This window comes from Pocillopora verrucosa, chromosome 12, assembly GCF_036669915.1.
Source record: "Pocillopora verrucosa isolate sample1 chromosome 12, ASM3666991v2, whole genome shotgun sequence".
NCBI classification, from domain to species: Eukaryota; Metazoa; Cnidaria; class Anthozoa; order Scleractinia; family Pocilloporidae; genus Pocillopora; species Pocillopora verrucosa.
In genome coordinates, this window is record NC_089323.1 from 1,304,045 (window position 1) to 1,327,351 (window position 23,307).

Genomic DNA, 23,307 nt, shown 5'->3' on the forward strand with positions numbered 1-23,307 from the left:
TCAACAGAGTTAATAACAATAATGGGGTCGCATATTTTCGAAATTTTGGGGGTAAGACAAGTCTAAGAAAGTAGGAGTTAAATGACGGAAAGCTCGCAGTTAGAGGGTCGTTACCAGCGCGTATTACCAAAAGTGACTAAGATGGGGTCGATAATTAGCCACAGAATAGACTATGATGGGGCAGGGGTTCTGAAAGGCCAACGGCAGATGCCCCACAAAAATTTACTCAAGCAACCTCTCCATTTATCTTATATTTTTTCTTCTACAGGTGGTTTTGGCGTTACCATCATGACAGCCTGCCCCGAAATAGATCAGCCACAGATACGGAAATCAGCCACAATAATACTAATCTGGCCAAGACGACGAAATTCCTGTTATCCAGTGGTCTTTAGTTTGTTGTTGCTATGACAACTAGTTAGGGCACTTCCGAACATGATTCGTGATGTTGCTTGCATCAGGGTCCAATCCCCCGCATATCATTGCAATAAAATGCCGCTTTCCCTTTTTCAGAATAGCTAACAACAGTGTGGCTGGCTTCGCTGTGTATTTTCACTGCTGGCTCAGTTGTTGCTTTTCGGAATGTTCTACAGTTCCCCGGTCACAAGGCAATTCTATATCAGCTCATGTTTGTTCCTTCATTCGTGACTTTGGTTCTTCTTCTCAACCTCGCCTTGTGTCGATACATCAACTTATTCATTTTTATCGAGTCTTCTTCATCTTGGGTCATAGTTTTTTTTCCTCGATAGTAAGTTATATTCTCAAAAGTTTAGCTGTAGGATTTCTAATTTACACCTATGGGCGGCCGTCACCGCCAAAAATACAAAAATATAATTGGTTGGTAATTAGTCTAATTGTCTTTTGGAGAACGATTGATCTTATCTTAAGAGATTTATTTCAAATACAAATGGAAAAGTCGCCTTTGGTGAAATGAAATTTTCAAACAAAAATGTTTATGCAATTCAGGTGCTGTGTAGCCAACCTTGTTGAACTGATTCAAGAAAAACACGAGTGCCCAACTGTTAACTGAAATGGTTCAGTGCCGAAATGAGAAACGGTTCAGCTAACTGTATTTTAGTGACTTGACACAAACGGTTCAGAGTAGTGTGAAATGGCTTAAGTTATCGGCAAATGGTTAATCGTAAGCGGAAATGGTTTAGTATCGAATCAATCTCCTCGCCGTAAAGTGAAATGGTCTAGCGTGACCTCAAATGCTTTAGCGTGACGACAAATGGTTTAGTACAAACCGAAATTGTTTGGTGTTACTAACAGTTGGTTTACGCCGTAACCGCCAAAAATACAAAAGGGAAATAGGTAAGTCAAGCTTGAAATGAAACAGTCTATGTGAGGTCTGACGTCACAACGTACGTCATTCAGATCCAATTTGGCGCGAAATTCGCCAGAACGAGGTATTCGCCACGCCCTCCACTCGATGTTCACCACAGGAAAAAAATTATTTCTGTAGCCTCGTCGTCCTTGTCCACTGGACTCAAAGAGCCTCACTCCGGTAATAATCTTTTCCACATTTGTCTATTTTAGCTTGTTAGCGAATAAATTTATACCCTCATCATCTTGCCGCAATAAGGAATAACAAAAATACAGATAAAATGCATCATTTTACGCGACAGCACATTTACCGTCTAGACAGTAAGAACCATAGCTGGGAAACGTGATAAAGCGATTCATTGTTTTAAGACGACGAAACTACAACTAAAGGGCGCCTAAAAACTATATAGTTTTTATAGTTTTGAGGCGCCCTTGAGATTCTTATCCTATTCAATTTCAAGCTTGACTTTTCCATTTCACTTATGTATTTTTGGCGGTTACGGCGTAAACCAACTGCACCAACCGCTGTAACACGAAACCATTTCGGTTTGTAGGAAACCATTTGTCGTCACGCTAAACCATATGGGGTCACGCTAAACCATTTGGGGTCACGCTAAACCATTTCACTTTACGGTGAGTAGATTGATGCGATACTAAACCATTGCGGCTACGATTAACCATTTGCCGATAACCTAGGCCATTTCACACCACTCTGAACCGTTTTTGTCAACTTACTGAACCAAAGTACAGTTAGCTGAACCGTTTGTCATTTCGACACTGAACCATTTCAGTTAACACTTGGCCACTCATGTTTTTATTGAATCAGTTCAACAAGGGTGGCTACACAGCTCCCAATTGTATAAACCATTTTTTGTTTGAATATTTCATTTCACCAAATGCGACTTGTCCATTTGTATTTTAAATAAAACTCTTAAGATAAGATAATCGGTCTCCAAAAGACAATTAGACTCTATCTGTTATTACAAACCAATTCTATTTTTTGTTTTTTTGGCGGGGACAGCTGCCCATATGTGGGCTCTTCTTTCAATTTCGGTTGGAGCATTTCCGGCTTCAAGCTTGCACAGACTTATGGGCCAAAGAACTCTTTGTTTCATTTTCACAACGCGCCGTTGCGATTCTCCGTTCTATGACATAGCTTTCGAGTCTTTCTTAGTACTCTCTCTGTCTTAGTGACTTTGAAACATTTTCATGACGGACTGAGGAAGGAAGGTCGTAAAATAGTCAAACGTGGTCCAATAGTCCATTTCCGCGACAGAGGTAAGAACGCATGGTTTTATCAGATTTTTGAGTGTAAGGTAAATACTTTTATTTTAAATGTTTTTAGTTGAGATTTCCTCCTTCAAATGTTCCTCATCTTTCCGAACTTTCGCTGATTTCCGACAATGAAAGACGTTCCTGCAGTTAAGTGACGACGATTGCCAACTTTTACTTTATTCTGGCGTGTATTAATTGTATTGCCGCTTCGAGTTAGCTACAAGCTTGTTTGAACAAGTTACAGCTGTCGAATTCACAAAAATTCGCAAGCAATGCCTGGCATTTACCTTGGACAAAATAAGTAATTCGGGAGAGTTACAAAGGATATCGAAATTATCGATTTGATTCAGTGCAAGCCCTTTTGATCGCAACACTTTCAGTTTCGTTTACGTGTCATGCGGAGCATGTCACATGCTCCGCATGACACGTAAACGAAACTCCATAGCGGATTAAATGTGAACCTCAAAAATTGAGGTTGTTAAGTATTCATATATTCAGGTTATTGTTCTTTCTCATTACTTATTCATTCCGATGAGTTTGCCGACATGCCGGCATGCTTCCGAAGATCGTGAAGAGCGCAACTTCTTTGATGTAGGTGAGATATTTTTCTTTTGTTAACAGATGAAATAAACTCTCCCGGGAATCTGCTTGATTGATGTCTAATAATTGCTACGCATTCCGGTGTGTTGGGCAACATGTCAAATACATCAACCTCGGATCAAACCCAAGCACTTATCAGCTTACATGTCTTTTCGACAGAATCGCCAACACAAAACTCCATCGCGACAATAAACAACACGGTCAGATCACAACAAGTTCATTCGAACAAGACGAAAGTTGTGAAAGAATGAACCGCCAGCGCGCGAACACGAGCACTATTTATGACACGCAATATTTACATAATAAAGAAGTAGTTTAATTCAAGTGCAATCATTCGGATCAAAACAAAACGATCGGCGCTCGAAATGATAAACTATTTTCGCTTTTGCCCTTCGCAGTGATTACAACAACTCGTCCAAGATCCATTTTTAAATCTTTTGCGACGCTCTTAAATCCTAAAAACATATTAAGGCTAAAAATACACCGTGAATAGAAACTAAATCCATTCAAATGATTGCAGTTAATCGATCTCGAGTTCATTCATCTCAAGACAACGTAAACAAAAGGATACAAGATCACAAGTCTGTTCGGGCAAGGTAGCTTAATTACACTATTGTCCAAGTCTTTTGAAGTACCTTCCGCAGTTCCTTTGGTCTTCTTCCAAAATATCTCACCTTTTTCGAAACGAATAAAACCGACACGTTTTCGGCAGCCACCGAAAGCAATGCCCAAAGGAATAAAGCGAGCCTTCGAGGTAAAAAATCCAGCGGTGTCACCCATTTCAGAAAGTCACATTTAATCCGCTATGGAGTTGTAATGTACACAATCGTGTTTGGCACTAGCTTTCATGTCGGGCTTATGTACGTATCAACTTAATTTGCTCCCGTATTTACGATGCATTTGATCAAAAAGCGATAAATATTTTCAGCGTATTTCATGTGTTTATGTTTATCATTTTATACTGTAGTTTGAAAGTGATTTTTTCTTTTCGATAGACAGCTTAGATTGTCCTTCCAAACTGTACTGTTATACTGATTTCCTTGTTAAATATCGAGACAAGTTGATTTTTCTTCAAATTCAGCTAGTTATTTACTGCAAGAGTCCTTTCAATTAACTGCATTCGAGTTTTAGGAATCCAATTCATCAACTGGTAATGATTGATTAGTGTCTGAGTGAAGTTTTACCTTTTGTCATCTGCTAATCAGCATACGATCAATCAATAATCATATCAACTGAATGTTTCCGATCACTTTTCTTTTATCAAAACTGGTTTAGTTCTGCATGAGGCTGCATGCATCCAAGTATGTGTTTGTTGATAATTTATGTTGTTGTATGGCAAGGTAGTCTTGGGATAAATGTAAAGTTCTGATTGGTTCTTACTTGGTCAGGATTTTGCCACATAGACCATCATTGCACCATACAGAAATTCATAAAATATGTAAATTAATTGTAAACTAGTTTAGTCCAAGTGACATTGGTGCATGACAATTACCTTGCTCTCTTGAGGGGTACTGGGGAATATTGGCACCATGTCATTCCTATACTGTTACAACCTTGGGCCAATATACCTCTGTAAAGCCCTGGCAGTCAGCTGGTTATATAGAAGTTTGTAGTGGTTTTTGTAAAAGCAATATACACTTACAATTTTGTGCAAAGACAATGTAAATATAGAATAACTGCAAAAACAATTAGTTAAATATACATATACTAATAAAGCAAAAATGTCAGCACCTGTACCGAATTGAAATCCATTTCAACATACATCAGCATGCATAAATATAAATATTTCACAGTTTTTCCTGTGATAAAGTGAAACAGTTGAACTATCAATCACCTATACAAATATGGGCATCAGCTCAACTGTAGGAAATTGAATAAATGAAATACATCTTTTATAAGTTTTGACCAGTAATCCCTATTTAAAAATCAAATAAGAAAATTTTACTTTGGTGTTGTAAAATTTGTTTCTTATGAGAAATGATTCAGCATAAACTCTCTCCTCTTGCGGAGACATGGTGGTCTTATGATTAGTGAGGTGGACGCACGGTCAAGACGTCTGCATTTGTAGCCTGGCCTGTGCTGCACTGAGGGTCAAGAGGTCTGGGTTCCAGTCAATGTGTTGTGTTCTTGTGCAAAACACCTTACTCTTACAGTGTCTGTCTCCACCCAGGAGTATAAATGGGTAGCAAAAATTAGTTAGGGAAACCTGATAAAATGCAAGGGGGGTGAAAGGGGGGGGGGGGGGGAGATGACAGTGGAATGGACTTGCATCCTGTCCAGGGTTGGGTAGTAATACTCCCAGTTGCTTCATGTAAGGAAACCAGGATTAAGTAAAGCTCAGGCCCTGGACGGGCCACTTTTCATATCCAGATGTGACCTAACTACCTACCACCTCTCAGTTTAAATGATTTAAATTGCTACTGTTACAAATTATATAAACTTGAAACACACAGATGTTGATTTTTGCCCAATTTACTTCAATCAATTGCATAGGAATGTCTTTGGTAAATCTTGAAATTTATTGTAATGAGAGGTGAATTACTGTTTATTTAAATATTAATGCTTGTTTTCTTCAGTATATATATCTTTTGTTCTTTTACTGCTTTAAATATGCTATTAATATTAATTGCTTGTGATTTTGTGTCTATGTATCCCTCCCATTCTCAGGAGGGAAAAAAATATTTAGTTTACAATTGGGTAATATGTTGAGCTAATTTTTTACCATTGGCAACCATCTTTTTTTTCAGGCCAGGATGACTTAAAACAGTAACTCTTTGAAAGAAGCATCCCCTTACAGTTGCTATGGCTAAAGAAAGAAGTCCAATTAAGGTTCCATCTGAAAATGAAGACTTACCTGACAAAGAAAATGCTCCAGTTTTTGATGAGGACACTTTACGAGGTAAGCTAGGTTCAACTTTGGCTTCAGTCACTGTTAAAACATTTTCTATTCCACCAGTTTCAAGAATGTAAGCAGATGTGGAGAATGATATTAATACACTGCATGACCACCTTAAAGGATATTTGGCCAGTCATGAATCTCTTCTATGATTAAAATATGCTGTTCATTGACTGAGAGGATCCATGACATATTTGTTATTTTCTTTTCTCAAAGTTCAAAGCAAGTACACAAAGTTATAATAAGTAAAGACTTTATTTGATCATCATATAACATTCATTTTGTAAGTTTGCATCATAAGTACCATCATCATCATCATCATCATCATCATCTTTCCATTATATTATGCAACATTAAATTGAAAGTTTCAACTTCCCCTAAGTAATCAATTTCCAGTAGAGTGCAAGTTTTATATCATTGAATATGGAGGTGTTTAACCCTTGACACCCTAACATCAGTATCCATATTCTCCATACTATTCTTTGTATGTTTCTTGTGGTACTGAAAAAGAGAATTCATTTGAAGATCAATGCTTCTTAGGTTGGTGATCATTTCCTTTATTCTCATGAGCTTGGTGAATGATTCAGCAGTATTACTCCAAGCTTTTCAGGGGATGGGTCAAGTCAGGCAGGTACAAAAGTGGCAGCTGGCACTAAAGGAAAAATCTGCAGATTTTAAATCTCCAGATCTTGGCAGCTCTGCTTATGCACTAATTAACTACAACCACAGGTAATTATTAACTACAATCACAGACTTTGACACAAATTATTTTTTCTTTTTTCTTTGCAGCCATAGCTGATGTTTATAGAAATGAGGGTAATGAGGCCTTCAAGAAAGGAGATTTCATCAATGCTATTCATTTTTACACCAAAGGAATTAAAATGAACTGCAATGAGAAAGAACTGAAGGCCAAACTGCACAACAACAGGGCTATTGCACATTTTAAACTTGGTAAGATGATGAGAGCTTTAATATGCATTTTTTTTTTATTTTGAAGCTATTGAGTTGTCAGTAGTAGTTTTCTGAAAAAGGTGATAATTTTGAATACATGCCCAGAAAAATTTAGATCTTATCTTGGCCTCTCAAATATACAAAGAAGTAACCTCTTACCCCAGATATCAACAAGCATCACAAGTTTTTCCCAAAATTATAGTAATGGTAGTTGGTTTGCAACATGTATGGCTAATCAGAGATATTTATTTCAATAACAGGAAATCACCAGGATTCACTAAGGGATGCAGAAGCAGCCATTGAGTTAAATCCAACTTTCCTTAAGGCAAATGTGAGAGGTTAGATATGTTAGCTGTGCTATAATAATAATAACAAAAGAACTCAACACTCTAAGGTTAAATGAGGTTAAATGGAGTTCAATCTTGTCTCGATTGACTGTAATTAAGAGGTCGAGACCACCCTGATGTACATTTGAATCCAGCTCTTGACTGCTACGCCATTACTTTCCATTAATCATGATAAGAATATTATTTTGAACGGGATGAAGAACTCAATGTGGAATGCAAAGTAAAATTTCAGCATGAATATTTTAGTTCCTTAAGTCCAATGAGTCACAGGTGTCAGATATGTTAAGAGCGTGTCCACGAGAGCACCGGGCAGTCGTGCTCCAAGCCATCTCACCGATTTCAATGAAACTTTGGCAGTTTAAAGGGTCTACCCTAAAACTCAAAGAGACAAACTGGTTTCTGTTTTGGTTCTTCCAGGGGGGAAAGACCACCTCCGGTTTTTCTTGGTTTTCACCAAGGAAATCGCTTCAAATAGGTAAAATGTATGAAGCTCTCACGGCGATGGTCTCTAACCGATTACTTTGAGGATTTGCACACATATTTTTACATCCTTAGTTAATGTCTGCTGCGAGCATCAGTCAGTTTGATCGATGGCTTGTCAATCAAAAGAGGCAAATATACGACTTTAGTTTTAGACTTTTCGATTCATCCAAATATTTGACAACTTTGAGGTCAAATATCTCCCGTTTCCAGAAAGCTACAACACTAATCCTAATTCCCCTTTATAACCCATCATTTCATCTCTGAAAATCATCAAAAAAATCTTTGGGCACTACCGTATTTTTGTCTTGGATGCCTTTTAAAATCTGCGACTGTGACAAGTTTCTCTCAACTACACCTGTCACGCAATTCTTGCTCTAGGCGGTCACTTGACAAAATAAACCTACATTTTTTAGCTCTTTATACAAGATGATTGATCAAGAAAGGTGAAAAATGTGAAAAACTTTCGAGGTAATTTGTAGGAATGGAAAATTTGACGTTTAGAGAGATGCATGTAAACGAAAAATCAATGAGAAAATCGTAGCGTTTCTTTCTTCAGTCGTTTATTACTTTGAAGATTTGCTAAAATTAGCAGATATGGCTTTTGTACGGCACAAAACATTCATTAGTCTATAATATGATTGTTAATCATCATCATTGCTCATTTTAGGAGATTTTAAAGTCACATGTTGCGTGTTGGTTGATATTACTAATTGTTCCAGTGTGCTACAACTTCGGCTTTTACAGACGAGAAATTCTGCGCTCTCGCTCGAGAGCAAATATCAATAGTTCTATCGGAATAAAAACTGTGCCTCTATCCCGAAAATAAAATTAAAATAGTGTTGTCGTTGTCACTTACCGCCATAGAACATTTCAATGCAGAACTCCGCTAAACTAACATCTGTCGTGTGACCCGGCGAAGACTCTTAGTAGGAATTATTCAAGCGCGTTGTTCATGCTGTCTGCTAGATAACAATTTCAGAATAATCTGCAGATCTCTCTGATTATTTGCCTGCTTCGATCGTAAAAATATCTGCATATTTTTTTCAAGCATTCTATTACTACACATAAATCTACATCTCTCTAGATCGAGTGTTGCCGGCGTTTAATTGCGTGACTTGTAAAATTTTTAAATAAGGATCTGAGCCAGCGGTAATTTGACGAGTAGCCTTCTTGCAAATTTACCTTGATGAAATCCCAAGACATAGCCAGTTGTTTTCGTGAGCAAAGACAATAAATATCAGAGAAAAGTGAGATGTAAATGTCTTTTTTTTTTAGCTTAATAGCAGCTTTACCCTCTCCTGCAGTCTTCGTCTAAATTTTGCAAGGTCTCTCCTTATCTTCTGCCTTGTTCGGTCAGTTTCGAATTCTGAAGCTAGATCATTGGCATCGGCCTTAATCATAGAGGGGGACCTCATCAATAAACCAATTTTTGTTACGGCAGAAAACCGGCTGAAGTATCGAGCGATTTGCTGCTGTATCAACCGGTCAGTCTTAGACAACATTTCTGGCTGGTGTCGTCTCTTAAACTCGATATTTGGGAAATCACATTAGCGGCGGTTGCCTCACTAGTTTCCTCCCTTGTCCAGCACACGTCTAGGAGATAATTGTCTGCTTTCTGAGAAAAGGTAGCTGTTTTTTGTGTTTTCCAATGAGCCCATCCAAAGTCCTCTTGGCTAGTTAGGGGTTGTTCGTCAGAATTTTTACCTGAGGTCCGACCTGAAATGTAGCCATCCCCTATAGAATGGCAAGCCGGTCTTAGTCCATTTCCTCTTGATCTTATCCTAGGCGGAATTTTTTTCTCGGCTTCTCTGTTTGTCTTTGTCAGGATACATCCTTCTTTTAGCAAGAATATCTGGCTTTCTTGTTCCGTCTATGACGGATTGGGTATAGTTCTCGCGATGACCCGCGTTCAGAAATCTGTGCACGTTGCTGATAAGCACGTGCTTCCACGACTAGTTTGCTGAAAATTTCTAATGTGATGAGCCTAGTGAGACCCTGAGGTGCTTCAAACTGTGCCAGTTGGTCTGCGCTATAAACTTGTCGCAGTTCTTAAGTCAGAGGGAGGATCGCCCACCTCTATCTATGTGAGCGCCTCTACAATACCTGCGTATCCCTAGCAATCATATGATATAAAGTTCATCTCAGTCACAAATCACCAGTTAGGAAAACTAATGTTCAGATAAGCGCTCTTCTTGCCCTTCTTCCTTATTCATTGTCGACTCTAAGATAGCAGCTACAGTACGCGTTCTATTTAGGTTTACAGTCACCTTGCCGCCACCAGAAAGACTCGCCACCAGCTTTGATTTCTTCTGCCATCTGCAGATTCATCTCTCTCTCACTTTATGTCTCCGATTTTTATGAGGAGGATACTAGCATTTACGAACCCGAAGGTCTGAATCTCACACCAAGTTGTGCACGATATTTGAGGTACATCGTGAAATCGCGGCCTTCGTAATCTCCAAATAAGCCAATACGCGCTAGAATAAGCTCCATCTCGGACGAAACGCATGTTTGGGATACATCGACGTCTCTTAAATGTTTTTTTTTTTTTTAAGCTGTATACCCACGAATTTAGAGGTATGAGCTGTTGCCGTCCCTGGCCAGTGCGAGAAAAAGTAACATTTTGTTCTACAGTTAGTTGCAAATGAACAAGACAACTGCACCATCTTGACTTTATCAATTCGAGTGTTAGGTTGAATTGAGGGCTTTTTAGACACTCGATTTCTTATATGGCATCACTATGAAGACGTAATACAACTGATACAACTACACTACATAGGATTAACAATGTCTGTTGCGCTGTTGCGAGAAGGAGGAAAATATTACCGGAAGTGTACGCTCTTTTTAAAAAGAGTTTCAGAGACGTTTCAGAGATGTCTATCTTTGATCGGCTGTCACAAAAAAATGACCCCCACTTAAATTTACTAGGAAAAATGAACTTACCAACTCCTTGTTGAAAAAATTGGAATTCACTTAACCGATACGCCGGTTGTTTCAATTTTTCTTTTTCCTCGGGCTGCTATGAAACAGTTCATAAATTGACTAATGAGTAAAGTGTTTTGAAATACCGTTCGGGATTTGCATTTTTTTCTGCGTGCAAATCAAGGGTAGACAAAGTTTTTAAACATTTGACTAGATTTTCATGGAGTTCACCTGGATAATTTTCGTCGGCCAGAGTCAAGACGCGCCAAGCTAAGCGACATCGCCCTCCAGTAAAAAAATTTTCCAAAGAATAAACGTGGCGAGCGTGAGGAAACGCACATTTTTTTCATCATTGTCATCAAAGCCCGATGATGTACCTAAATTGGTACTTACGGTATCAAACCATTGATTATGACAGGGTGAGCTTAGTTTTTCTGTCGAGGTCGACGTGACTTCACATTAAAAGCATTTTTGACGGAACAAACTAGTGAGCATCACTGCACGAACTGAGAAAGTAAAAACTTGTATTTATCTCCCACGCGTTTCGTCTGACAATAGTAGACTTCATCAAGGATTTTTTCAAGTAGGGTAAATAAACTTGCTCATATACAAATAGTAAATAAGTTGTCTCTTTAGTACTGAAGTCAGTGGATAGAATACGCCAGGTGCGCCTACGGTGTTATACATGCGTGACATTTTCCGGACGTTACATGTACGAGAACGTGATCCGTTTAAGGGTCACAGATTTAGTGTAAATATTTCACTCCTCAACATCACCTAATGTCTCTAGTTTACAGAGGTCTTAGAACGTTTCATTATATGGAGTTGCCTTCTGAGGGTAGAAGGCTAGAAGCGAATTTCTCAGGCGTAATTGCCTTTGATTTCTCAATTGATGTTGTCGCAAACACGGTTTTTGGGAGTCACGAGACAAAAAAACTTATCAGAACCTAGTTTCATGTTCTAATGGAAATAAATAGCAAATAAAAACACATTTTCTTGAGAAATAAAGTCACAAATGAGGGGGGTTCTCTGAAACAAATAGTGATAGAAGAGGATTTCAGTTCTGGTCAATATTGACTTTTCATGGCCTAATTCCAAATCTGAGGGAACGTGCTGAGGGAATAAAAAAACATAAATGTGTGATAATGCAAGCAAGAGAATGAAAATACAAATAAAGAAAAAGGAGAAAACATAGGAACCCGTGTTGCAGCGTGCAGATATCTTTTGAACCAGACCTACACACATAAGCCCGACACCAGCCAGGGAAACTCGAAAGAGTCCTGTATATGAACTAGCTCGCACATGCACGCAGGAAAGGCCATGACAATCAGCGAAAATAATAGCAAATGCAGATGATATTTGCATTCAAAAAACAGTAAAATAAGATAACAGAAGGATTAGGAACTTTCTAGAAGTGCCTTCTTGAAAAAAAAAGATGAACAATTTTTACTTCTCATAAAAGGTCACGCAGTGACCCTACAAATAGTATTCCTATACGTGGAATTTCTTGATGGTGGAAAGTGGAAAAAACATTTTCCAGTCTTATTTTCTGGAAACATGGCGTAGTTAATGAATTCATGGGGCTATTGATATTTCCTAACAAATGACGAGGGCAGAGTTTCCCGTCAGTCGCGCTATGGAAAAGCCGAAGTTGTTACACTCGGGAACTTTTACGTCAACAAGCAGGCGACATGTGACTTTAAAATCTCCTCTCCTGTTACAGTTTCCTTATCGTAAACTGTGCGATAATGATAATAGACGATCAAAGTATAGTCTAATGAATTTTTTGTTCTGTACAAGAGCCCTATGTCCTGATTTTAGCAAATCTTCAAAGTAATAAACGACTGAAGAAAGAAACGCTACGATCTTCCCATTGATCTTCCGTCAACATGCACCTCTCTAAACGTGAAATTTTCCATTCCTACAAAAAATCTCGAAAGTTTTTCACAGTTTTCACCTTTCTTGACCAATCAACTTGTATAAAGAGCTAAAAAATGTAGGTTTATTTTGTCAAGTGACCGCCTAGAGCAAGAATTGCGTGACAGGTGTAGTTGAGAGAAACTTGTCACAGTCGCAGATTTTAAAAGGCATCCAAGACAAAAATACGGTAGTGCCCAAAGATTTTTTTGATGATTTTCAGAGATGAAATGATGGGTTATAAAGGGTAATTAAGATTAGTGTTGTAGCTTTCTGGAAACGGGAGATATTTGACCTCAAAGTTGTAAAATATTCAGATGAATCGAAAAGTCTAAAACCAAAGTCGTATATTTGCCTCTGTTCATTGACAAGCCGTCAATCAAACTGACTGATACTCGCGGCGGCCATTAACTAAGGATGTAAAAATATGTGTGCAAATTCTCAAAGTAATCGGTTAAATACCATCGCAGTTCAAGCTTCATACATTTTACCTATTTGAAGCGATTTCCCTGGTGAAAACCAAGCAAAACCGGGCGGGTGGTCTATATCCACCCGGAAAAAACCAAAACAGAAACCAGTCTGTTTTTTTGTGTCTGCTGCATTTATAATGCATGCAGACACTTAGATAAGCTGTAAAACGCGCGACCAGCTACTTCATATACGACAAGATCTCGGATTTACTCTTGACGTTTCACTGCGGATTCCATTTAGTGATGAGATACATGAAGTATGCACGGAGGGGTAATACTTTCGGCCTGTAATACTTTCGGCCTGTAATACTTTCGGGTGCAAACTTCGTTCCTCAGGGGAATAATCTATCCAATCGGATACGAGGAAAGGACAAAGGAAAGAGGTCGTGGCAAACTACCGATTTCCGGGAAGACTCGGAACCAATCAAATCTGAGAAAAGGACAAAGTCAAATCCGTCAAACTATGTGCTTTCGAAAAACGTTTGGGTTGTGTCGTATCGTCCTGATTTCGTTCGTCAAGCCAGGGTGTATTATTGCTTGCAAGGTGAGTGATCTTTTCGCTTTTCATATTTGTAATGGATTTCTTAAAAGGTGTTTTCTCATTTTGCCACAGCATTCGCACTGGGTTTCATTCCGGCCGAGTGAAAGGTTTTGAAAGATGCTTTGAATTTGTAAATCGACTGAAGCTTTCTCGGCGCCAACACGATCACCGCCCCGCCATTTTGCAAGTGCTCAGGACGCAAAATAAGCTTTATGAGCCCCATTTGGGGAATGCAAAGTCCCTTCGGGGAACAATTGAGCTCCATTTGGGGAATGAAAAGCCCGTTAAGGGAATTATTAAGTTTCACTTGGGGATTACAAAGCCCAATGCGGGATATAATATGCCCTGTTTACGAAATGGATTTGGCAGAAGATACATGTATTTCACTACACACATGAAAACATCTATCACTAGACAAACATGTGCGAAAGCTGTGGCGATTTTATACAGAGGAGAGAAACCTAGAACTAGTATTCTTCATGATAATTACTATCTAAGCATCGCTATGAACAGATCTTTGCATACAGTTGTAAGGTATCAATGCTTTCAAAAATTGGAATCCTTCATCAAGATAAATCAAGCGCTCAATTGCTCCTTCACATTTCAACTGTCCAGCATTTGAAGATTTGCTATTTCCTTTGCACTTCCTAAGTGCAACTTGTGATTTTCCTAAGAGAATTTTCATTTGAAGCTTTTTTGTTTTGAAGAATATATTTTCAACACACATAGCAGCTCTCCTATCTGATCGTCTTAGTTCAGATTTAAAAATGTCGCTATAATGAACATTAGCTAGTCTATCTTTATTTTGTGGTCGACTTTGACCAAGGAATATACCAGGATATGCTAACTCTTCAGAATATTGATCTCTGAATATACTTAAGGGTTTGTTTCCCTCTCCTGGTGCAACATTTAAAATACGTTGAGGCAGACTGTCTTCAAAATAATGTGTGTTGGTCAACATGGTGTCAGTAACACCAGCAGGTGTTTCTGCTTCATCTTCAGTCCACTGATCATCATTATCATTACTGTCATTTCCATCTTGCTTATTGGAACCACTGCTCTTTTCTATTTCTTGTTCACTTTGATTTTCAGTATTAGTATCATCTAATAAACAGTTTGCAGTATACTGCACTCCCCAACCTTCATTTAGTGTTATTCCTGCTGTTGTTGATTGATTTCTAATGAATAAGTAAACAAATAAAAAATTATAATTCACCTATGTAAGTTTTTTTTTTGGCATTTTGTTGTTATAGTTAAATAGTGAAGTGGGAGATAAGTCCATGGAGGAAAAAGATCCTATTAGTCATGACCACGGTAGTGCAAGTTCAGGTGATGTCAAGAAAAAGTCAAGCATCATAGCTAATCATGGGAAAGAAAGAATCATAGCCATAGTAATCAAAAAAGCTAAAGAAGTAGGAGACAAGCATGGGGAGGGTAACGCTTAAATCACCGTCTGGGTGATTTCAAAAAAGCCATAGAGTACCACAACCTATATCTTAAAATAGCTAAAGAAGTAGGAGACAAGCATGGGGAGGGTAACGCTTATGGCAATCTTGGCAATGCTTATTTTAGTCTGGGTGATTTCAAAAAAGCCATAGAGTACCACAACCTACATCTTAAAAAGCTAAAGAAAAGAAGTAGGAGACAAGCATGGGGAGGGTAACGCTTATGGCAATCTTGGCAATGCTTATCACCGTCTGGGTGATTTCAAAAAAGCCATAGAGTACCACAACCTACATCTTAAAATAGCTAAAGAAGTAGGAGACAAGCATGGGGGGAGGGTAACGCTTATGGCAATCTTGGCAATGCTTATTTTAGCCGTCTGGGTGATTTCAAAAAAAGCCATAGAGTACCACAACCTACATCTTAAAATAGCTAAAGAAGTAGGAGACAAGCATGGGGAGGGTGGTGCTTATGGCAATCTTGGCAATGCTTATTTAGTCTGGGTGATTTCAAAAAAAAAAGCCATAGAGTACCACAACCTACATCTTAAAATAGCTAAAGAAGTAGGAGACAAGCATGGGGAGGGTAACGCTTATGGCAATCTTGGCAATGCTTATCACCGTCTGGGTGATTTCAAAAAAGCCATAGAGTACCACAACCTACATCTTAAAATAGCTAAAGAAGTAGGAGACAAGCATGGGGAGGGTAACGCTATGGCAATCTTTGGCAATGCTTATTACAGTCTGGGTGATTTCAAAAAAGCCATAGAGTACCACAACCTACATCTTAAAATAGCTAAAGAAGTAGGAGACAAGCATGGGGAGGGTGGGGTAACGCTTATGGCAATCTTGGCAATGCTTATCACCGTCTGGGTGATTTCAAAAAAGCCATAGAGTACCACAACCTACATCTTAAAATAGCTAAAGAAGTAGGAGACAAGCATGGGGAGGGTAACGCTTATGGCAATCTTGGCAATGCTTATTTTACAGTCTGGGTGATTTCAAAAAAGCCATAGAGTACCAAACCTACATCTTAAAATAGCTAAAGAAGTAGGAGACAAGCATGGGGAGGGGTAACGCTTATGGCAATCTTGGCAATGCTTATCACCGTCTGGGTGATTTCAAAAAAGCCATAGAGTACCACAACCTACATCTTAAAATAGCTAAAGAAGTAGGAGACAAGCATGGGGAGGGTAACGCTTATGGCAATCTTGGCAATGCTTATCACGTCTGGGTGATTTCAAAAAAGCCATAGAGTACCACAACCTACATCTTAAAATAGCTAAAGAAGTAGGAGACAAGCATGGGGAGGGTAACGAGGCAATCAAGCATGGGGAGGGTACCAAAACCTACATCTTATGGCAAGGAGACAAGCATGGCAATGGCAATCTTGGCAATGCTTATCACCGTCTGGGGTGATTTCAAAAAAGCCATAGAGTACCACAACCTACATCTTAAAATAGCTAAAGAAGTAGGAGACAAACAAGGGTGTGCTGGAGGCAATGGCCTACTGTTTTTTCAGGATGGGGTTTTTGAGTTGCAAGGTGGACTGCACTGCCAAAAGCCGCCGTTGAACATTACCAAGCTCATAAACTTATTCAATTCCTTGAGAGTACTTCTAATATCTAAAGATGAGTGGAAAGTTAATTTTCGAAATCAGCATCAAGTGGCGTATACGGGTTTGTGGAGAGTTCTCGTAGAACAAGGTAATGTAGATGAAGCCTTATTTGTTGCTGAGAAAGGACGAGCTCAAGCTCTGACCGACCTCATGGAATCCAGTTTTTGTGGTGGAACAAGTCACCACAAGGAGAGATGAAGATTGCAGTTTTAAAAAACGTTCCATCAAACACTGTCTTTCAGGCAGTGGACAAAGCTAACGTCAATCTTTGGGTTGTGTCCGAAGGAAAACAAGTTCAGTTAAGACAAAGTAAACTCAAAGGTTTTGTTTCAGAGAATAGTGGATCTAGCCTGTCCTTTGAGTCGTTCATGCTCGGTGTCTATACACAACTTGGTGTTCGTTCTAATGTGAGATGCGAGAATCGATCTTTAGATGCTTTGAGGGAGGGCCGTTCAAAAGTGGATGAGAAAACCAAAGAAAGCCAAGCCTCAACCTCACATCCAACAAGACGGATGCTTGAGCACTTTGTATGATATCGTTATGAAGCCGGTGGCTGACTTGATTGAAGGGGATGAGCTACTCATTATTCCTGATGGACCTTTGATGCAGTGCTCCCTATGTTATTAGAAATTTTGAAATACATTATATTGCTATGAAACAAACTCAAAAGGTTCTTTTTCACTTGCAGTCAATGGAAGAACAAAAAGAAGAGATTGTTGGTTTCTTACACAATGTGTCTCCAACTAAAAAAAGTAGCAAGACATCTTACTTTGACATGTCCATACAAACCACCGATGGCTTAGTAAGAGGAGTCTGCATCTCCGGAAGTAAACATCATCAAAGCCAAACTTATTCAGATGTCATCAACAAAAAAAGTGAAGACAGAGTATGGTGAAAAAAAAAAGTTGTTTGCCTATCTTGTGGACCCACATGGAGCCATTAAGGTGACACTTTGGGAACAATTCTGTGGATCTCATTAATCCTGCTGAGCTACCTCAGAACTTTACCAATACAACAGCAGCAGCAGAAATACTTGGAGTGTGAAGTGTCACGGTATATCAAGCCTGCTGCAACTGTAACAAAAAGCTGGTAATAGAGATGTCTCCCATACTAACCTGTTCAACTTGTGGGCTCAAGCAGAATATGAAGTCCACCATTCAACAATGTTATGGACAACTACTGGTACAAATTAAAGAATCGAAGATCACAGTGACCCTGTTCAACGACATCCTGCATGATATGCTAGCGTCACAAGGAAAGAGCACTCTTCCGATCACTGAAGAAACCATAACTACCTTTCTTCTAGAGTTACCAACTATAACCAGCATAACATTCAACAACAAACAAAAATAGTGGAGTCAGTGCAAATCTGAATAAAATGAACAATTTCCTGTCACACATCAGTGGAAATTACTACTGAATACCAAACGTTAATAATACCTGTTTTGTTACAGTTTGCAACAAACATTTTGTAGACACTGGTTTTAAGTGAAATGATTGTTTCTCTGACTGATAAACATTATTTACAAGTACACGTGCTGCTTTTTTTGGGATAATATTTCTGTTGCGTTACATTTCTGATACATTTCATTTCAATTAAAAGACAAACACTTCAAAATACTTTTAAAAGTATATTCACCTATTGGTTACTTGAACACAACAATGTAAATATACTAACTTTGTTTTACCTATGTTTTGTTCCAAATTGATTGCATATTACCATTAAATGAAAAACATAATGATTTCTTAGGAATTATTACAACCAGAGACTTTTTCTTGCTTTGCAAAACTGCTACTGCGTTTGCATTACAGTTGTCTTGTGTTACAAAGACTTCTGATACTATTCAATTTTGTTAAAAACTATTGGCTGTTGTATTTCAATTCTTTGATTTAAATATTCTGCTACAAAATAAAAGAAACGTTCACTTTAATGTTAGATTCTTTGCAGTACCATAACACAATAAAAGTTATTTAAACAGTGATGAAGATGTAATCACCACCATGATATTGATGATTGATATTGATGATCCCTTACCTCCAACTGGAGCATTGGACATTCACCACTTCAGTTCCCCATCTTTGTGATGCCTTGAGCATTCCATAGCACTGCCTTTCGGGAGATGTTTCTAGCCAGTTTAACAGTATTCAAAAAAATAGGCGCCTACAGCAGATTCCATTCCACTACAGCAGACACAAGTACCCATTGGGTACCTATTTTTTAGTTTTGGGGTAGACCCTTTAAACTGACAAAGTTTCATTGAAATCGGTGAGATGGCATGTAGCGCGACTACCCGGTGCTCTCGTGGACGCGCTCTTAAGTCACTATCCAGCTGTTTTAAAAAGAAGGATCAGGACTTACCTAACTTTTAGTGTTTTTGTGGGAGTTGTTGATCCCAATTTAAGTGTTCTTAGAAGTTTCAGTTGTCTGTAAAGCTAAATAAATCTAACTGAAACCTAATAGGGCCTGTTTATTCTTTTCCGTTTAGTTTTTTTGTATTGTTTTGTTTTGCCTTTTTTTTTTCTTCTGGTCTGTGATGATTTCAATGGTTTCAGGTTCTTTTCTCAGAATTGAGCTACAGTAACAGTATGCTTCTTTGTGTTGTTGCCTACAGGAGCCGCTGCTTGTATTGAATTGAAGAGATTTGAAGAAGCAATCACTTGGTGTGATAAGGGACTAGCTGTATCCTTTGAAGGAATCTTTCATTTCTAACCGTGGGTATAATGGAAAAAAGTTTCCAGCTCATATACTTTCAAGGAAGAAAATACAAAGAAGGGTATTAATTATGATGGGAACTTGTCAGCTCATACACTTTAAGTGTGTGTGATTAAAAACATAGGAGAAGTTATTACCTCATGACTTATTAATGAAATTACTCCTTTTAGCCAATTTGACTTAGTTCTACTATCCATGCCAATAACTGGTACATTAGTTTAAATAACCCTTTAATTTCCCAGACCAAATTTGAAATTATCCTTACAGTCAACAATACAATTCTTGTAATGTTAGTACAGAGAATTCAGTATTGCATCAACTAACTATTTTTAAATTGATATATTTTTTTTTACTCTCAACACTTATCTGATTGATATTGTATTGTTATTGTAAGGAGAAATTCTCTTTTGGTCACTCACGGGAGTTAAAGGGTTAGAAGACTAATATTCATCCAGTTTATACATAATACTTGGGTAGATGATCTCTCTAAAACAAGCCAGAACAAAAAGCTCTTTAATGTTTACATATCTTATGCAGATTTTCTGCCTTCGACCTTTTGCCTCTACTTAGAGACTCAGAAACTTTCGTTGTGCTTTCCTATGGACAAATAAAAATTTTAAAGATATGCATTTATTTTATGTATTTTTGTTTTTTCCACATTTTTAACCCTTAACATAAAAAAGATTGACAAAAACAATGGGATCTTGTCGTCATTAAGACTTCAGTCTGTCAGTGAAGAGGGAGATAAGTCCATGGAGGAAAAAGATCCTATTAGTCATGACCACGGTAGTGCAAGTTCAGGTGGTGTCAAGAACGTCATAGATCTCCATAATCAGGGAGAAGAAGCCATAGAGTACCTCAACCTATATCTTAAACAAGCTAAGGAAGTAGGAGACAAGCATGGGGAGGGTAACGCTTATGGCAGTCTTGGCAATGCTTATTTTAGTCTGGGTGATTTCAAAAAAGCCATAGAGTACCACAACCTACATCTTAAAATAGCTAAAGAGGTAGGAGACAAGCATGGGGAGGGTGGTGCTTATGGCAATCTTGGCAATGCTTATTTTAGTCTGGGTGATTTCAAAAAAGCCATAGAGTACCACAACCTACATCTTAAAATAGCTAAAGAAGTAGGAGACAAGCATGGGGAGGGTGTTGCTTATGGCAATCTTGGCAATGCTTATCACCGTCTGGGTGATTTCAAAAAAGCCATAAAGTACCACAACCTAATTCTTAAAATCGCTAGAGAAGTAGGAGACAAGCGTGGGGAGGGTGCTGCTTATGGCAATCTTGGCAATGCTTATTTTAGTCTGGGTGATTTCAAAAAAGCCATAGAGTACCACAACCTACATCTTAAAATAGCTAAAGAAGTAGGAGACAAGCATGGGGAGGGTGCTGCTTATGGCAATCTTGGCAATGCTTATCACAGTCTGGGTGATTTCAAAAAAGCCATAGAGTACCACAACCTACATCTTAAAATAGCTAAAGAAGTAGGAGACAAGCATGGGGAGGGTCGTGTTTATGGCAATCTTGGCAATCCTTATCTTATTCTGGGTGATTTCAAAAAAGCCATAGACAACTACAACCTACATCTTAAAATAGCTAAAGAAGTAGGAAACAAGCATGGGGAGGGTAACGCTTATGGCAATCTTGGCAATTCTTATCACCGTCTGGGTGATTTCAAAAAAGGCATAGAGTACCACAACCTACATCTTAAAATAGCTAAAGAAGTAGGAGACAAGCGTGGGGAGGGTAACGCTTATGGCAATCTTGGCAATGCTTATCACCGTCTGGGTGATTTCAAAAAAGCCATAGAGTACCACAACCTAAATCTTAAAATCGCTAGAGAAGTAGAAGACAAGCGTGGGGAGGGTAACGCTTATGGCAATCTTGGCATTGCTCATGGCAGTCTGGGTGATTTCAAAAAAGCCATAGAGTACCACCACCTACATTTTAAAATAGCTAAAGAAGTAGGAGACAAGCATGGGGAGGGTGCTGCTTATGGCAATCTTGGCAATGCTTATGACAGTCTGGGTGATTTCGAAAAAGCCATAGAGTACCACAACCTACATCTTATAATAGCTCAAGAATTAGGAGACAAATCCTGGGAGGCAATTACCTACTCTTCATTAGGATTGCTTTTTGAGTTACAAGGTAGACTGCCAAAAGCCGTTGAATATTATCAAGCTAGCATAAACTTATTCAATTCCTTGAGAGCACTTCTAATATCTAAAGATGAGTGGAAAGTTAATTTTCGAAATCAGCATCAAAAGGCGTATACGGGTTTGTGGAGAGTTCTCGTAGAACAAGGTAATGTAGATGAAGCCTTATTTGTTGCTGAGAAAGGACGAGCTCAAGCTCTGACCGACCTCATGGAATCCAGTTTTTGTGGTGGAACAAGTCACCACAAGGGAGAAGATGAAGATTGCGCAGTTTTAAAAAACGTTCCATCCAACACTGTCTTTCAGGCAGTGGACAAAGCTAACGTCAATCTTTGGGTTGTGTCTGAAGGAAAACAAGTTCACTTAAGACAATGTAAACTCAAAGGTTTTGTTTCAGAGAATAGTGGATCTAGCCTGTTCTTTGAGTCGTTCATGCTCGGTGTCTATACACAACTTGGTGTTCGTTCTAATGTGAGATGCGAGAATCGATCTTTAGATGCTTTGAGGGAGGGCCGTTCAAAAGTGGATGAGAAAACCAAAGAAGCCAAGCCTCAACCTCACATCCAACAAGACGGATGCTTGAGCACTTTGTATGATATCGTTATGAAGCCGGTGGCTGACTTGATTGAAGGGGATGAGCTACTCATTATTCCTGATGGACCCCTGTGGATCGCTCCTTACGCTGCATTGAAGGATAGTAATTCTAAATACCTGTGTGAATCGTTCACAATCCGAGTCGCTCCATCGTTAGAAAGTCTTAGACTCATTGCTGATTGCCCAGATGATTATCACAAAAGCAGCGGTGCGTTACTTGTAGGAGATCCGTGGGTATCCGAGGTTACTAACAGCGAGGGAGAGAAACTCCTCAAGCAGCTTCCGTCTGCTAAAGAAGAAGTAGAAATGATCGGAAAAATTCTGAATATCACACCAATCATTGGCAGTCAGGCCACGAAACAAGAGGTGTTGAAAAGACTCAGTTCCGTTTCCCTAGTTCACTTTGCGGCACACGGATGTATGGAAACTGGCGAAATTGCTCTTACACCTGACCCACACCGAATGTCTACTGTGCCAACGGAGGAGGATTACATTTTAACAATTGGAGATGTGTTGAATGCTCAACTTCGGGCCAAACTTGTTGTGCTTAGTTGCTGCCACAGCGGCCGGGGCGAGATCAAGGCTGAAGGTGTGGTTGGCATTGCACGCGCTTTTATGGGGGCTGGTGCTCGATCTATTGTGGTGTCCCTGTGGGCGATTGATGACGAGGCTACTCTTGAGTTCATGAAACACTTTTATCAACAACTTGCAGGAGGTAAACCAGCAAGCGAGTCACTGAACCTGGCCATGAAAAGCCTCAGAGAATCAGACACGTTCCGCGACATCAAATACTGGGCGCCCTTTTTGCTGATTGGAGATGACGTCACTCTGGACTTCTTGGCAAAGGAAAGAGAAAATTTAATTTGAATATGAAATCACATAAATGAAAACTTTTTATTTCATCTCAAATGAATGACGCAGGAACTTGGAAGGTTTAAATGCTTCTCCATTTTGGCGCTTTTTGGCTATTTTTCATTACTTTTCCCTTTTTTGTTAAATGGAACTTGAGATGTGTGACTTTACCTTGGTGAAGAAATAAAACAGACTATTTCAGTA

The 23,307-nt window shown here is 38.9% G+C and overlaps 1 protein-coding gene and 1 long non-coding RNA gene across 2 annotated transcripts; both read left to right on the top strand.

The window, feature by feature from the left end:
- Window positions 1–2,401: 2,401 nt before the first annotated feature.
- On the top strand, window positions 2,402–23,307 carry LOC131786895 (tetratricopeptide repeat protein 28-like). The gene is made up of 6 exons (XM_066158965.1): window positions 2,402–2,601; window positions 5,946–6,097; window positions 6,884–7,045; window positions 7,306–7,383; window positions 19,398–19,465; window positions 20,182–23,307. The coding sequence occupies exons 2-6, from the start codon at window positions 6,001–6,003 to the stop codon at window positions 23,116–23,118; spliced, it is 3,342 nt and encodes a 1,113-aa protein (XP_066015062.1). The 5' UTR covers window positions 2,402–2,601; window positions 5,946–6,000; the 3' UTR covers window positions 23,119–23,307.
- On the top strand, window positions 13,455–18,716 carry LOC136277232 (uncharacterized). Its single transcript, XR_010715794.1, has 2 exons — window positions 13,455–13,728; window positions 17,474–18,716. It is a non-coding gene; the product is annotated as an uncharacterized lncRNA (long non-coding RNA).

What these genes read in the sequence shown, in the direction of transcription:
- LOC131786895 (XM_066158965.1), top strand. Translation starts at nt 6,001, where the DNA reads ATGGCTAAAGAAAGAAGTCCAATTAAGGTTCCATCTGAAAATGAAGAC. An exon ending in TGATGAGGACACTTTACGAG is followed by an intron (nt 6,098 to 6,883) that starts GTAAGCTAGGTT and finishes TTTTCTTTGCAG; the next exon opens with CCATAGCTGATGTTTATAGA. An exon ending in CCTTAAGGCAAATGTGAGAG is followed by an intron (nt 7,384 to 19,397) that starts GTTAGATATGTT and finishes TGTTGCCTACAG; the next exon opens with GAGCCGCTGCTTGTATTGAA.